This window comes from Neoarius graeffei, chromosome 10, assembly GCF_027579695.1.
Source record: "Neoarius graeffei isolate fNeoGra1 chromosome 10, fNeoGra1.pri, whole genome shotgun sequence".
Classification (NCBI taxonomy): Eukaryota; Metazoa; Chordata; class Actinopteri; order Siluriformes; family Ariidae; genus Neoarius; species Neoarius graeffei.
In genome coordinates, this window is record NC_083578.1 from 76301837 (window position 1) to 76314795 (window position 12959).

At 40.5% G+C, this 12959-nt stretch overlaps 2 protein-coding genes across 3 annotated transcripts in view; one reads left to right on the plus strand and one right to left on the minus strand.

Moving 5' to 3' along the window:
- fnbp1a (formin binding protein 1a) overlaps positions 1-680 on the minus strand; it is a 62803-nt gene extending 62123 nt beyond the window's left edge. The window contains exon 1 of the mRNA XM_060932337.1: positions 606-680. Within this exon, the coding sequence (XP_060788320.1) occupies positions 606-680 (75 nt within the window). The remainder of the gene's footprint in view (positions 1-605) is intronic.
- A 1803-nt stretch (positions 681-2483) lies between these two features.
- Positions 2484-12959, plus strand: part of ift81 (intraflagellar transport 81 homolog) — a 69012-nt gene continuing 58536 nt past the window's right edge. Inside the window, exons 1-2 of one of the 2 annotated variants that reach the window (XM_060932335.1) lie at positions 2484-2930; positions 7817-7920. In XM_060932335.1, the coding sequence (XP_060788318.1) occupies positions 2787-2930; positions 7817-7920 (248 nt within the window). In that variant the 5' untranslated portion in view covers positions 2484-2786. Of the gene's footprint in view, positions 2931-5898; positions 7722-7816; positions 7921-12959 lie in introns of those variants that run through there. The other variant, XM_060932336.1, reaches the window with a different exon arrangement.

Below are 12959 nucleotides of genomic sequence, written 5' to 3' on the forward strand. Positions count from 1 at the left end.
GATCATTAGCATATAAATGAAGAGCTGTGAGCTGATTAAATATGCACAGCCCTGATATGAGACATTGCAGACCGTTACCTTGATAAACAGCTGGTTTGATCTATAGTAGCTGATGGGGAATGGTATGCATATGCATGCATGTGTCATAACTATGAACGATGCATAGATAGATAGATAGATAGATAGATAGATAGATAGATAGATAGATAGATAATCTGTAGCCCTTTGCAGGAGGTTAGGGCCAGAATTAATGACGGATTACTGCACACTCGGGTGAGCCAGCACGCTGGATAATAACTCACTAACCCAGGACTAGTTAAGATCTATTTGCATGCATATAGAGAGTGATCTATCAGACTGATGCACTGCATTGAATTTTTTTTTTTTTGTCTCGACGCAGGTTGGATGAAACGGACAGAACGACGCGCGCCGCATGCATGCATGCATTCTGCAAAAATGGGCGGACCGCTGAGTGACCCAGAGAGGAGACATGAGAAAAGGCTCCTGACACACCTGCTGGTTACTGGTGCACACATATTGCAACATTGTTGACCCTTCAAACACTCCTGTCATGATGCATTTCTCGACAGATAGTTGGCACGTACCCAGAGCTCGGTGCCCCAGCTGCAGTTCAGGGATTCAGGGCAATTCCTCCGTGATAATCCTCTGCTCGAATGCATGGCTTCTTCGGAAGAGATCACTAATTTGTTTATTTATTTATTTGTTTTAAATCCACTGATCCTGGGGTTTAAAGAAAATACCGTCAAGGGTGTAAACCTCGATCGGTGATGAGAGGTCCGCTTTCACCTCCGCATTCTCATTCTCATTCTCTCTCTCTCTCTCTCTGCACCCTGCATTCATTCAATCAGCCACTTGGGACAGCACTCACACACCAACACACACACACACACACCAGCCCACAATGATGCTGATCAGGTTAAATAACGCAATTAAAAATAATTCAATCCTCATAATTATTTTTAATCCTCTTTTCTTTTTTCTTCCCCCCCCCTTATGGGAAAGTATTCTATTACAGGATCACATTACTATTGAGTTGTATTATTATTACACTTTATTACACATTATTACACTTCATTTAACTTTTGTACTCAGTCCATGCTCATGCTCATTCCAACAACAAAAATTAGACCATGGATGAGTCTGGCTGCTCCATGCTTTTATTTTGACAATATGTATATGGCTCTGTTCCGAATGGAGTACACTTAGAAACAAAGTGCACTCGATGTACGAGGTGAAAACTATTATTCAGTTCATACCCTATGTGGTGCGCGCGTTTGTGAACCAGAGAGCAATATGGAAAGCATCTCCCCCCCCCCCCCCCCCCCCAAAAAAAAAAAAAGCTCTTGAGCCGGAGGAGAGTGAGAGTGAGAAGAATGTCACTTCCTTTTAGCAACCGGCAACAATTTTTCGGTTTCTAGGCAGTTTTTTTAAAGAATTTTTTTTATTAATTATTCGAATATCAAATATGTTCAGTTAATGTTTGTATCAAAATATGTTGTATTTACGATTAAAAAAAAACTAATTTTCTTTTTCCTTTGAGAAAATATTCTATTACAGGATCACATTACTATTGAGTTGTATTAAAGCATAATAATAATTATTACATTTTATTACACTTCATTTAACTTTTGCACTCAGTCCATGCTCATTCCAACAACAAAAATTAGACCGTGGATGAGTCTGGCTGCTCCTTGCTTTTATTTTGACAACATGTATGGCTCTGTTCCGAATGGAGTACACTTAGAAACAAAGTGCACTCGATGTACGAGGTGAAAACTACTATTCAGTTCATACCCTATGTGGTGTGTGTACCACAGAGCAATTTGGAAAGCAACCCCCCCAAAAAGCTCTCTTGAGCCGGAGAGTGAGCGTGAGAAAACGTCACTTCCTGTTAGCAACCAGCAACAATTTTTCGGTTTCTAGGCATTTTTTTTAAAGAATTTTTAATTAATTATTCTAATATCAAATATGTTCAGTTAATATTTATATCGAAATATGTTTTATTTACAATAAAAAACAATAATGATAAATACTACATATATGTAATACTAATTTTTAGCCGAAGTTAGTTAGTTTAAAAATAAACATTTTTAATCACATTTTTAATCCGCTTTCATTTCTTTTTCCTTTGGGAAAATATTCTATTACAGGATCACATTACTATTCAGTTGTATTAAAGCATTATTACACTTTATTACACATTATTACACTTCATTTAAATTTTGCACTCAGTCCATACTCATGCTCATTCCAACAACAAAAATTGGATGATACGGCCTTTATTTTGACAATATGTATATGGCTCTGTTCCAAATGGAGTACACTTAGAAACAAAGTGCACTCGATGTACAAGGTGAAACCTATTCAGTTCATACCCTATGTAGTGCGCGCGTGTGTGTACCATAGAGCAATTTGGAAAGCATCCCAAAAAGCAAAAACGCTCTCGAGCCGGAGGAGAGTGAGCGTGAGAAAAACATCACTTCCTGTTAGCAACCAGCAACAATTTTTCGGTTTCTAGGCAGTTTTTTTTTTAGGAATTTTTAATTAATTACTCGAATATCAAATATGTTGTATTTACGATTAAAAAAATGATAAATACTACATATATGTAATACTAGTTTTTAGCCGGAGTTAGCGAAATAAGTCGGTTGCCTTGCGACGGTTGTGTTTGTTATCAAGCTAACGGTTAGCAAGAAGGCTAAAGTGGTTTGTTTTGGGGGAATGTTTCGAAGATAGATAGATAGATAGATAGATAGATAGATAAAATGAGTGAACAACTGAAGTTAATCGTGGAACAGCTGAACCGAGAGCCTTTCAAGAAGAACTTGAACTTAATCACTTTTGACTCTCTGGAGCCGCTGCAGCTGCTGCAGCTTCTCAATGATGTTCTGGCTGAAATTGACTCAAAGGTGAGAGAGACAGCTTCAGATTCATGGGCTCTCAGTCCGATTAGACACTTAGTCTCTCAGGGATGTGATCTAACCTAATTCTTTCTAACTCTGTGTCAGTGAAAGCTGATCCCAGGGCACTGCAGTGCAGTTTTGAAAATGATCCCCATTTAAGTGCTGTGTTTATTTACTATAGTGTAGTATACACTACCGTTCAAAAGTTTGGGGTCACCCAGACAATTTTGTGTTTTCCATGAAAAGTCACTTTTATTATATACCACCATAAGTTGTAAAATGAATAGAAAATATAGTCAAGACATTTTTCTGGCCATTTTGAGCATTTAATCGACCCCACAAATGTGATGCTCCAGAAACTCAATCTGCTCAAAGGAAGGTCAGTTTTATAGCTTCTCTAAAGAGCTCAACTGTTTTCAGCTGTGCTAACATGATTGTACAAGGGTTTTCTAATCATCCATTAGCCTTCTGAGGCAATGAGCAAACACATTGTACCATTAGAACACTGGAGTGAGAGTTGCTGGAAATGGGCCTCTATACACCTATGGAGATATTGCACCAAAAACCACACATTTGCAGCTAGAATAGTCATTTACCACATTAGCAATGTATAGAGTGGATTTCTGATTAGTTTAAAGTGATCTTCATTGAAAAGAACAGTGCTTTTCTTTCAAAAATAAGGACATTTCAGAGTGACCCCAAACTTTTGAACGGTATAGTATAAAAGTACAAGTGAGTACAAGAATCAAACAAGAAAATCATTTTTAAATCACTCACTTGGGTTTATATTTGACTGTTCTGACTGGCTATTCTTTATCCATCCAACATTATGAGCCTCTCATGCATACCTGGTTTCACCCAGTTATAGTGTACTGTATTATTTGAACACCAGGGTTTATCTATCTATCTATCTATCTATCTTGCTCTCAGCATCGTCACAACTTATGGCCTAATGCAGGAAAAAAAAAATCACAGGGTCACAGTGGATAAAGGCTCTATCCCAGGAACCCTGGGCGTGGGACGGGATGCCAGTCCATCACCGAGCACCATACACACATTCTGAAACACATTCCCACACACATTCTCGTGAATGTCCAAAACTTCTCACAGACAATAACTCGAGCTCAAGCTTGAACCAGAGACCTGTGAGGTGGCAACACTATCTACTATACGACCCTAATAAAAGACCGACCATTTATAAAAACATTTATTTATCTATCTATTTGGGATATCACTGCAGTGACGTGGCCACACAGTTTCTCGGGAAGAATTACAGGAGTCAGTGTTTCCCCTACCATTATATTGCAAACCCACCCCACCCCACCCCCCCAAAAAAACCCAGACGGCGTGCCCCCTCTGAAAGTCCCTACACACACACAGTTTAAGGTCCGAAAAAACCAAACCAAACAGGAGTTGTAAAAATTGTTCTACAATAAATGTGAAGACTTAAATATGACTCCTTTAAAGGGGAACTGAAGGTAGTTTTTTTTTATTATCAAAATTCTATTTATCTCATTTTACAAAATATAGGAATGCATTTCTGATAGCTATTTTGTCACTGCTATAGCAAGTTTGAAATATGCTGTGTAATATATCAGTCCATATGTCAAAGCGATGGCCGTAAACTAGATTCGCCGAGACCTGTGCGAGACATCGTAGGACGGAAGTAAAACGTACAGCGGAAGTCAAAGCGACCAACATCTGCCAACGTTGTCAAAAGACGCGCGCGCCCTCTTTCGAATGCTGACGTAATCAAGCCGGAAGTTTTCCCTGTGTCCGAAATCGCTCCCTACTCACTATATAGGGCACTATATAGTGGGGACCCCATTTTGTAGTGCTGTCTGAAACCTTAGCGAGGATTATTTACGCCCTATATAGTGCACTCAAAGTATCCGACAATGCATCACGAAAAGTAGTGTACAACGATGGTCACTAACCAAAGCAGTATGTCCCATCATGAATTGCGTTCGCGCCGAAAGAAATCAAATTAAAAGTTTCAAATGTGATTTAATAAAAGGTATGTATTTATTATTTTGAAAACCCACCAGCCAACTGATCTGGCACGTTTTAATTGTGTGACAGTAATGACATAAATACCAGCGCGACGGACTAGTGTCCGAAAGCTTTTTTTTTTTTCATTTAACCAGTGGTTCGAAGTGGTATGGAATAATCTCCATCACTGATGAAGCTGGCAAATCTCGAAATGAATCTAAATTGGGTTTTTTTAGATTATGGCGTGCTCTTTTTCCAATGGTTTAGAGTCTTTTTTTAGGTTTGGGTGCTCTTTAATCCAAGGTATTCTAGATCCACAGCCAAAAAAGAGAAAAAAAATCTCTGACTAAGGCAGTCCAGATTAAAATGTCTTTAATATTTAAGACAAGTCCTACATGGACAAATTAAAAACAAAGCCCACGCGTAGCGGCATGGGTGCCTTCTTCAGGGCAATATCACAAAGGAACAAGGTAGCTTTGTTCAAGATGTAGGAAAGGACAGGTGAAGACAATTGGATAATTAGTCCTGAAGCTCTACACATTGCTGAGTCCGCCCCTCACACAGCTCCCAGCACTAAAAAGTTTTCCATCAAAAACTGTCAATCAATGGCTTGGGCCCGCCTCTCACACGGCTCCCAATCCAAGACAGCCATCATTCAAAATATTGCAAAAACATCAAAAATACACATATATTCCAGTCACTGCAAGTATACACAACCCACATACATGCACAAAGGGTACAGAGAGAGAGAAAAAAATATAAAAGTCTTTTCTTTCAGATAGAACCATGCAAAGCCAAAAACCATCACAAAAAAGGTGTGTAGTCTATTTCCTCATTCAAGCCTGGAAACTCCATTGCTTTTAACTTCCAAATCCAAAAAGTTTCCCGTTGTAATAGTAACTTCAATTTGTCACCTCCACGGATTGATGTTTTTACAATTTCAATGCCTTGGCTTTTCAGGCTTGAAGGGTCACTGTGATGTGCATCTTTATAATGCTTGGCCATAGGATAATCCTCATTCTGAATTCTTATTGCATATTTATGTTCATAAAAACGCTCTTTTAATTTTCTTTTCGCCCTACCCACATAAAAACATCCACATGGGCATCTCAGGCAATACACCACATATTCTGAATTGCAATTAATAAACCCATTTATCTTGTACTCTCTCTGTGTCCTCAGGTCATGAAAACATTTACCTTGGACAACTCCTCCACAGTGTTTACAGGAACCACATTTATAAGTTCCCCTTAGCTCTGTCTGTAACCATGTTTTTTGTTTGGGAGCTGGTAAATAGCTCCTTACGAGTTTATCTTTTATGGTTGGTGCTCTCTGGAATACAATAATAGGTGGATCTGAAAAGACACGTCTCAAAAGTGGATCACTCTGCATTATTTTCCAATTAGATGTGATTATTCTTTTCATTCTTTGGGCACAACTGTTATATTGGGTAACAAAATATGATCTAGTAGTGGTCTTGGCTCGATCAGTTTTCTTATTTTTCTTTTTTAGAAGATCAGAGCGAGGTATTGAGCAAGCCTTCATTATGGCATTATCAATTAGCCCAGGCGAATAACCTCTTACACAAAACCTTGATTTCATATCCTGGGCCTGCTCCTCAAAATCAGTGTCTTTATCACAGATGCGTCTAAGACGCTGAAACTGGCCAAAGGGAATATTAAAGACATTTTAATCTGGAGTGCCTTAGTCAGAGATTTTTTTCTCTTTTTTGGCTGTGAATCTAAATTGGAACGATATGGCGATCTAGCCGCTGTGTAAGCAGTTTTCAAAATGGCGGCGCCGACACTTCACGTTTGAAGTCGGTCGCGGGGATAAGCTAAAACCGTAAAGGCCGATAAGTGTAATATAATACTAGTCACGATATAAGGTTAATAAAACCGAAAACGTAATTGAATAATACGTTAATTAAGAAATAGAGCAAGTTTAAAAATGACTTCAGTTGCCCTTTAACTGTTTGTTCAGGTCCAAGTGCTCTGTAATAGGAGCCACAGGGAGGGGTCCTGCAGGTGACCATCCTCATCCAGCAAACACACCCTCCCAAACCAGTAAACTTAGGGAAAACACTGGTAGTAGTTTCCCGTTGCCTTCTTTTGGATTATTATAGAGGTTTTCTCCTCTCAACCATCCACACACATTGGCAATTTAGAGTAGCCAGTTAGCCTAACTGTGGGAGAAACCAGAGGAAACCCACACAGACAGAACATCAGTTGTGAGGTTCGAACCCAGAACCTTTTTGCTGTGAGGCAACAGTGCTAACCACTACACCACCATGCTGCCCAGATTAAAACATTACAGCATGCATTGTCAGAATTTTCATAGCCAGGGTCTCCTTTAACTGTGTCCTATAACTACAGAGTTCTTTTATGCACATAGAAGGATAATACGGTGTTATGTTACAGTACATTAATGGCACTTAGCAGATGCTCTTATCCAGAGAGACGTACAATATACCCAGAGCAGCTCGGAGAGCCGTTGGGGGTTAGGTGCCTTGCTCAAGGGCATGGCAGCCATTCCTGCTGGTCCAGGGAATCAAACCATTGACCTTTTGGCCACAAAGCTGCTTCTCTAACCTTTAGGCCACGGCTTCCCACATGGCGTGTTATTTCAAGAGATGTTTATTGTTATCCAGTCCATATAGAAGTATACAGTGAGGACTGGAAGAACGTTTCTCTGAGACCTGTGCTGCAACATAAAAGATAAAATACAAGACAAAGAACAAGCACAAACCAGTGCAAGTCAAAAGCATAAAGAGGTCGTGCAAAATGAGCAATGAGTAATCCAATGGTAATGTACATTATGCAATAGAGAGTGTAAAGTGACTTTGTGCCAGATTAAATTTCTTCATTCTCTCCCAATGTATTTATTGTCTTATATTTCAGCAAGCACTCGATATCCGAGAGGAAATGCCCGAGCAGACGGTGAAAAGGATGTTCACTTTGTTGGGGATGCTGAAATACAAACCACCTGGCGGCTTTTCTGATGTGTAAGTTCAAAAAGTAAGACCGAACGGGTGTCAACGTGGCAACGGATAAACGCCGATCAGTGTCGCAGGATAGCCGAATTTTCTGATCCGTTTGGAGAGAAGGTGTTGTTTAATTTCTGTAGCAGCAGTTCTGAAAGGCAAATCACATGTTTATACACGATTCATGTGCTCACTGTAACATGTTATCATTTTTGTAGTAACAGCTTACACATGCACTTGAATTGGCCTTAGACGTAATATTAATTAAAAAAAAAAAAAAACACGTCATGGCTAATATGGTATTTTCCACAAGGAGACTTTGACTTAGCATGTTTGGAAGGCGTCTCTAGCGTCGGTGCTTTATAACAATCAGACACTCCATGAAGTTTTCTGACTCAGGAAGTTTAAGTTTTATGGTTTTTCAGTAATAGGACAAACTATTTTTTTGTCTTACTAACATCAAGAGACAACTGAGAGGCTGGTGAGGGAATCAGTGTTTATTACTGCTATAATACAGTGTCTTGCAAAAGTATTCATCCCCTTTGATGTTTATCCTGTTTTGTGCATGTAATATATACGGGGCCCATTCTATAATTGCGGGTACATTTCAAGCGTTGACTCTGTTAGTCATCGTTAAACCGGGCAATCCATTAACAAAATGTACGCTAACAGAGGGCGGCACGGTGGTGTAGTGATTAGCGCTGTTGCCTCACAGCAAGAAGGTCTGGGTTCGAGCCCCGTGGCCAGCGAGGGCCTTTCTGTGCAGAGTTTGCATGTTCTCCCCGTGTCCGCATGGGTTTCCTCCGGGTGCTCCGGTTTCCCCCACAGTCCAAAGACATGCAGGTTAGGTTAACTGGTGACTCTAAATTGACCGTAGGTGTGAATGTGAGTGTGAATGGTTGTCTATGTCTATGTGTCAGCCCTGTGATGACCTGGCGACTTGTCCAGGGTGTACCCCGCCTTTCGCCCGTAGTCAGCTGGGATAGGCTCCAGCTTGCCTGCGACCCTGTAGAACAGGATAAAGCGGCTAGAGATAATGAGATGAGATGAGATGCTAACAGAGTTGACTCTTTCCACCATTTTGTGTCTTAACCCCAAACGCGTACCTCAAACAGGTGACCACATGGCACGTATAAAACCAGAATCTTATGGATTTTAATCATATTGTTGTTTTTAAAAAATGAGCGAGAGATTCACGACAATATCGCAGTAACAGATTTGACGAATAATTAATCGACTGTTGGTGTATCTTCAACATTTTGTTTAAATTAACAAGAGAAGAAACGCAACATACCTCACTGCCTTTCTGAAGTTTCTCGCCAGAGGAAGTGACATCTCTCGGTGCAGGTGTCATGCATATTATTAAGTCTTTGTGGATTTTATGTGGTTTTATAAGAGTTAACAGAGTTGACAAGAACATTTGAACGGGTCATTTTTTTAAAAAACTGAAATTTCACCTAATACAAAAAATAGACTTTCTGTGCAATTGATTTTATAACAGTGAATAGAATCAGCCCCAAAAAACAGATTGTTTGACTGAATCACTTCATGTTTATTCGAGTTGAATGGATGACTCAGGAGTCGAAGACGGCCAATAATGTGGGGGGAGGGGTGGGAGTTATTTAGTTCATGTTTTATGGATAAATTGGGTCTAAAATGTCCATCAAGCATTGCTATTGGTGGAAGTTTGTCATAATTTGCATTATTGTTCAGAATGGATTCAATAAAGTTTTCTTTTGTGGAAAATAGCAAAAGGTTTATCTCGGAGATGCGAAATGTACCCCGAATTCTAGAATGACCCTTATATACATACACACACAGTGCTACAAGTGCAGAAATGTGTCTCATTTATGACACTTAGACAATCACTTGCCTCACTGCAATATCAATATCGATCATTGCAATATGAGTGACTGACATTACGATATCCATATGTAATTCCATAACATATTGAAATGTATTCCTAATGTTTTGCATATGTTTATGTACAACCCCGATTCCAAAAAAGTTGGGACAAAGTACAAATTGTAAATAAAAACGGAATGCAATGATGTGGAAGTTTCAAAATTCCATATTTTATTCAGAATAGAACATAGATGACATATCAAATGTTTAAACTGAGAAAATGTATCATTTAAAGAGAAAAATTAGGTGATTTTAAATTTCATGACAACAACACATCTCAAAAAAGTTGGGACAAGGCCATGTTTACCACTGTGAGACATCCCCTTTTCTCTTTACAACAGTCTGTAAACGTCTGGGGACTGAGGAGACAAGTTGCTCAAGTTTAGGGATAGGAATGTTAACCCATTCTTGTCTAATGTAGGATTCTAGTTGCTCAACTGTCTTAGGTCTTTTTTGTCGTATCTTCTGTTTTATGATGCACCAAATGTTTTCTATGGGTGAAAGATCTGGACTGCAGGCTGGCCAGTTCAGTACCCGGACCCTTCTTCTACGCAGCCATGATGCTGTAATTGATGCAGTATGTGGTTTGGCATTGTCATGTTGGAAAATGCAAGGTCTTCCCTGAAAGAGACGTCGTCTGGATGGGAGCATATGTTGCTCTAGAACCTGGATATACCTTTCAGCATTGATGGTGTCTTTCCAGATGTGTAAGCTGCCCATGCCACGCGCACTAATGCAACCCCATACCATCAGAGATGCAGGCTTCTGAACTGAGCACTGATAACAACTTGGGTCGTCCTTCTCCTCTTTAGTCCGAATGACACGGCCTATGAGCCTTGGCCCAGAGAAGACATCTGCGCTTCTGGATCGTGTTTAGATACGGCTTCTTCTTTGAACTATAGTTTTAGCTGGCAACGGCGGATGGCACGGTGAATTGTGTTCACAGATAATGTTCTCTGGAAATATTCCTGAGCCCATTTTGTGATTTCCAATACAGAAGCATGCCTGTATGTGATGCAGTGTCATCTAAGGGCCCGAAGATCACAGGCACCCAGTATGGTTTTCCGGCCTTGACCCTTACACACAGAGATTCTTCCAGATCCTCTGAATCTTTTGATGATATTATGCACTGTAGATGATGATATGTTCAAACTCTTTGCAATTTTACACTGTCGAACTCCTTTCTGATATTGCTCCACTATTTGTCGGCGCAGAACGAGGGGGATTGGTGATCCTCTTTCCATCTTTACTTCTGAGAGCCGCTGCCACTCCAAGATGCTCTTTTTAGGCCAAGTTTACATTAGACCGTATCTGTCTCGTTTTCTTCGCGGATGCACTGTCCGTTTACATTAAAACGCCTGGAAACACCGGGAAACGGGAATCCGCCAGGGTCCACGTATTCAATCCAGATCGTGTCTGGTCCGGTGCTGTGTAAACATTGAGATACGCGGATACGCTGTGCTGAGCTCTAGCTGGCATCGTCATTGGACAATGTCACTGTGACATCCACCTTCCTGATTCGCTGGCGTTGGTCATGTGACGCGACTGCTGAAAAACGGCGCGGACTTCCGCCTTGTATCACCTTTCATTAAAGAGTATAAAAGTATGAAAATACTGCAAATACTGATGCAAATACTGCCCATTGTGTAGTTATGATTGTCTTTAGGCTTGCCATCCTTCCACTTGCAAGTGGTAAGTGAGTTGCGCACAGCGGCTCAGTCCCGAATCACTGCTCGTGCACTTCACTCGCGCGCTCTGTGAGCTGCGCAGGGCCGGAGTGCGCACCCTCCAGACGGCACTCGCTGTTCAGGGCGGAGTGATTTGGAGCGCAGCCGCTGAGGTGGAAGTGATGAGCCGCACTGACACATTTCTCAACTTACGTGCCGAATTAGTCATGTGATTAGCGTATCCGTGTATTGGCGTTGCTGTGTGCACGCGGATCGTGTATTGGCGTTGCTGTGTGCATGCTAATCGTTTTTAAAAACATTAATCTGATGATCCGCTGATACGGTCTAATGTAAACCCCACCTTATACCCAGTCATGTTAATGACCTATTGCCAATTGACCTAATGAGTTGCAATTTGGTCCAACAGCTGTTCCTTTTTTGTACCTTTAACTTTTCCAGCCTCTTATTGCCCCTGTCCCAACTTTTTTGAGATGTGTTGCTGTCATGAAATTTCAAATGAGCCAATATTTGGCATGAAATTTCAAAATGTCTCACTTTCGACATTTGATATGTTGTCTATGTTCTATTGTGAATACAATATCAGTTTTTGAGATTTGTAAATTATTGCATTCTGTTTTTATTTACAATTTGTACTTTGTCCCAACTTTTTTGGAATCGGGGTTGTATTTAATAATTAACTTGATGTACTTGCAATGTCCAAGAAAAATAATTTAACACTAGCAGCAGGTTCAACACCAGTTTCCGCCCATTGATTGTGAGTCCCTTGGAGTTACATGCACAGTCTTGTATTCGGCTGTGAGGAGACACTTTTTGCTGTGAAAGAGTGATCCAGGTCCATCGTAAGTTAAGAACGAACTGAAGTACTATTTTGGCTAAGACGTTCGGGAAAACCACATTAGCTTGACAATGGATCTTAAGAGGCAGTTAAAGACGCTCTTAGCCTTAAGAGGCTTTCAGGAAACCCACCCCAGAGCAGAATGTAAATGTCAACAAGGATGTTTTTGCTTCTCTAGTCATTGAGCCTGAGGCCCTGTCCACACGGCAACGGATTCAGGTGACTCCGATACAATTGCTTATCGTTTAGGCCTGGCGTCCACACGGCACCGGCGTTTTGGGTGCCCAAAACGCAATCTTTTTGAGAACGGGTTCCAGAGTGGAAAGATCTGGCAACGTTGCCGTTGTGAAGTCGTCTGGATGAGTAAAACGGATTTGTTTACGATGACGTCACAACCACATGACTGTGAGTGCTTCACGCCGGGTAGAAGTGTAACGAATATCACCAGGAAAAAGCCTTACAGAGCACTAGTGAGAGTGAAACACGAGCTTAGATATTATTATTATGTTCAGTGTTAGTTCACAGTAGTAATGCAAGAAGCAGAATAGTGACAGTAATAGTGAAGCAAAAACATGCAATTGTACAAACACTGCAGCTCTACAGCAAAATATTCATTTATGAAATGGTCTGAT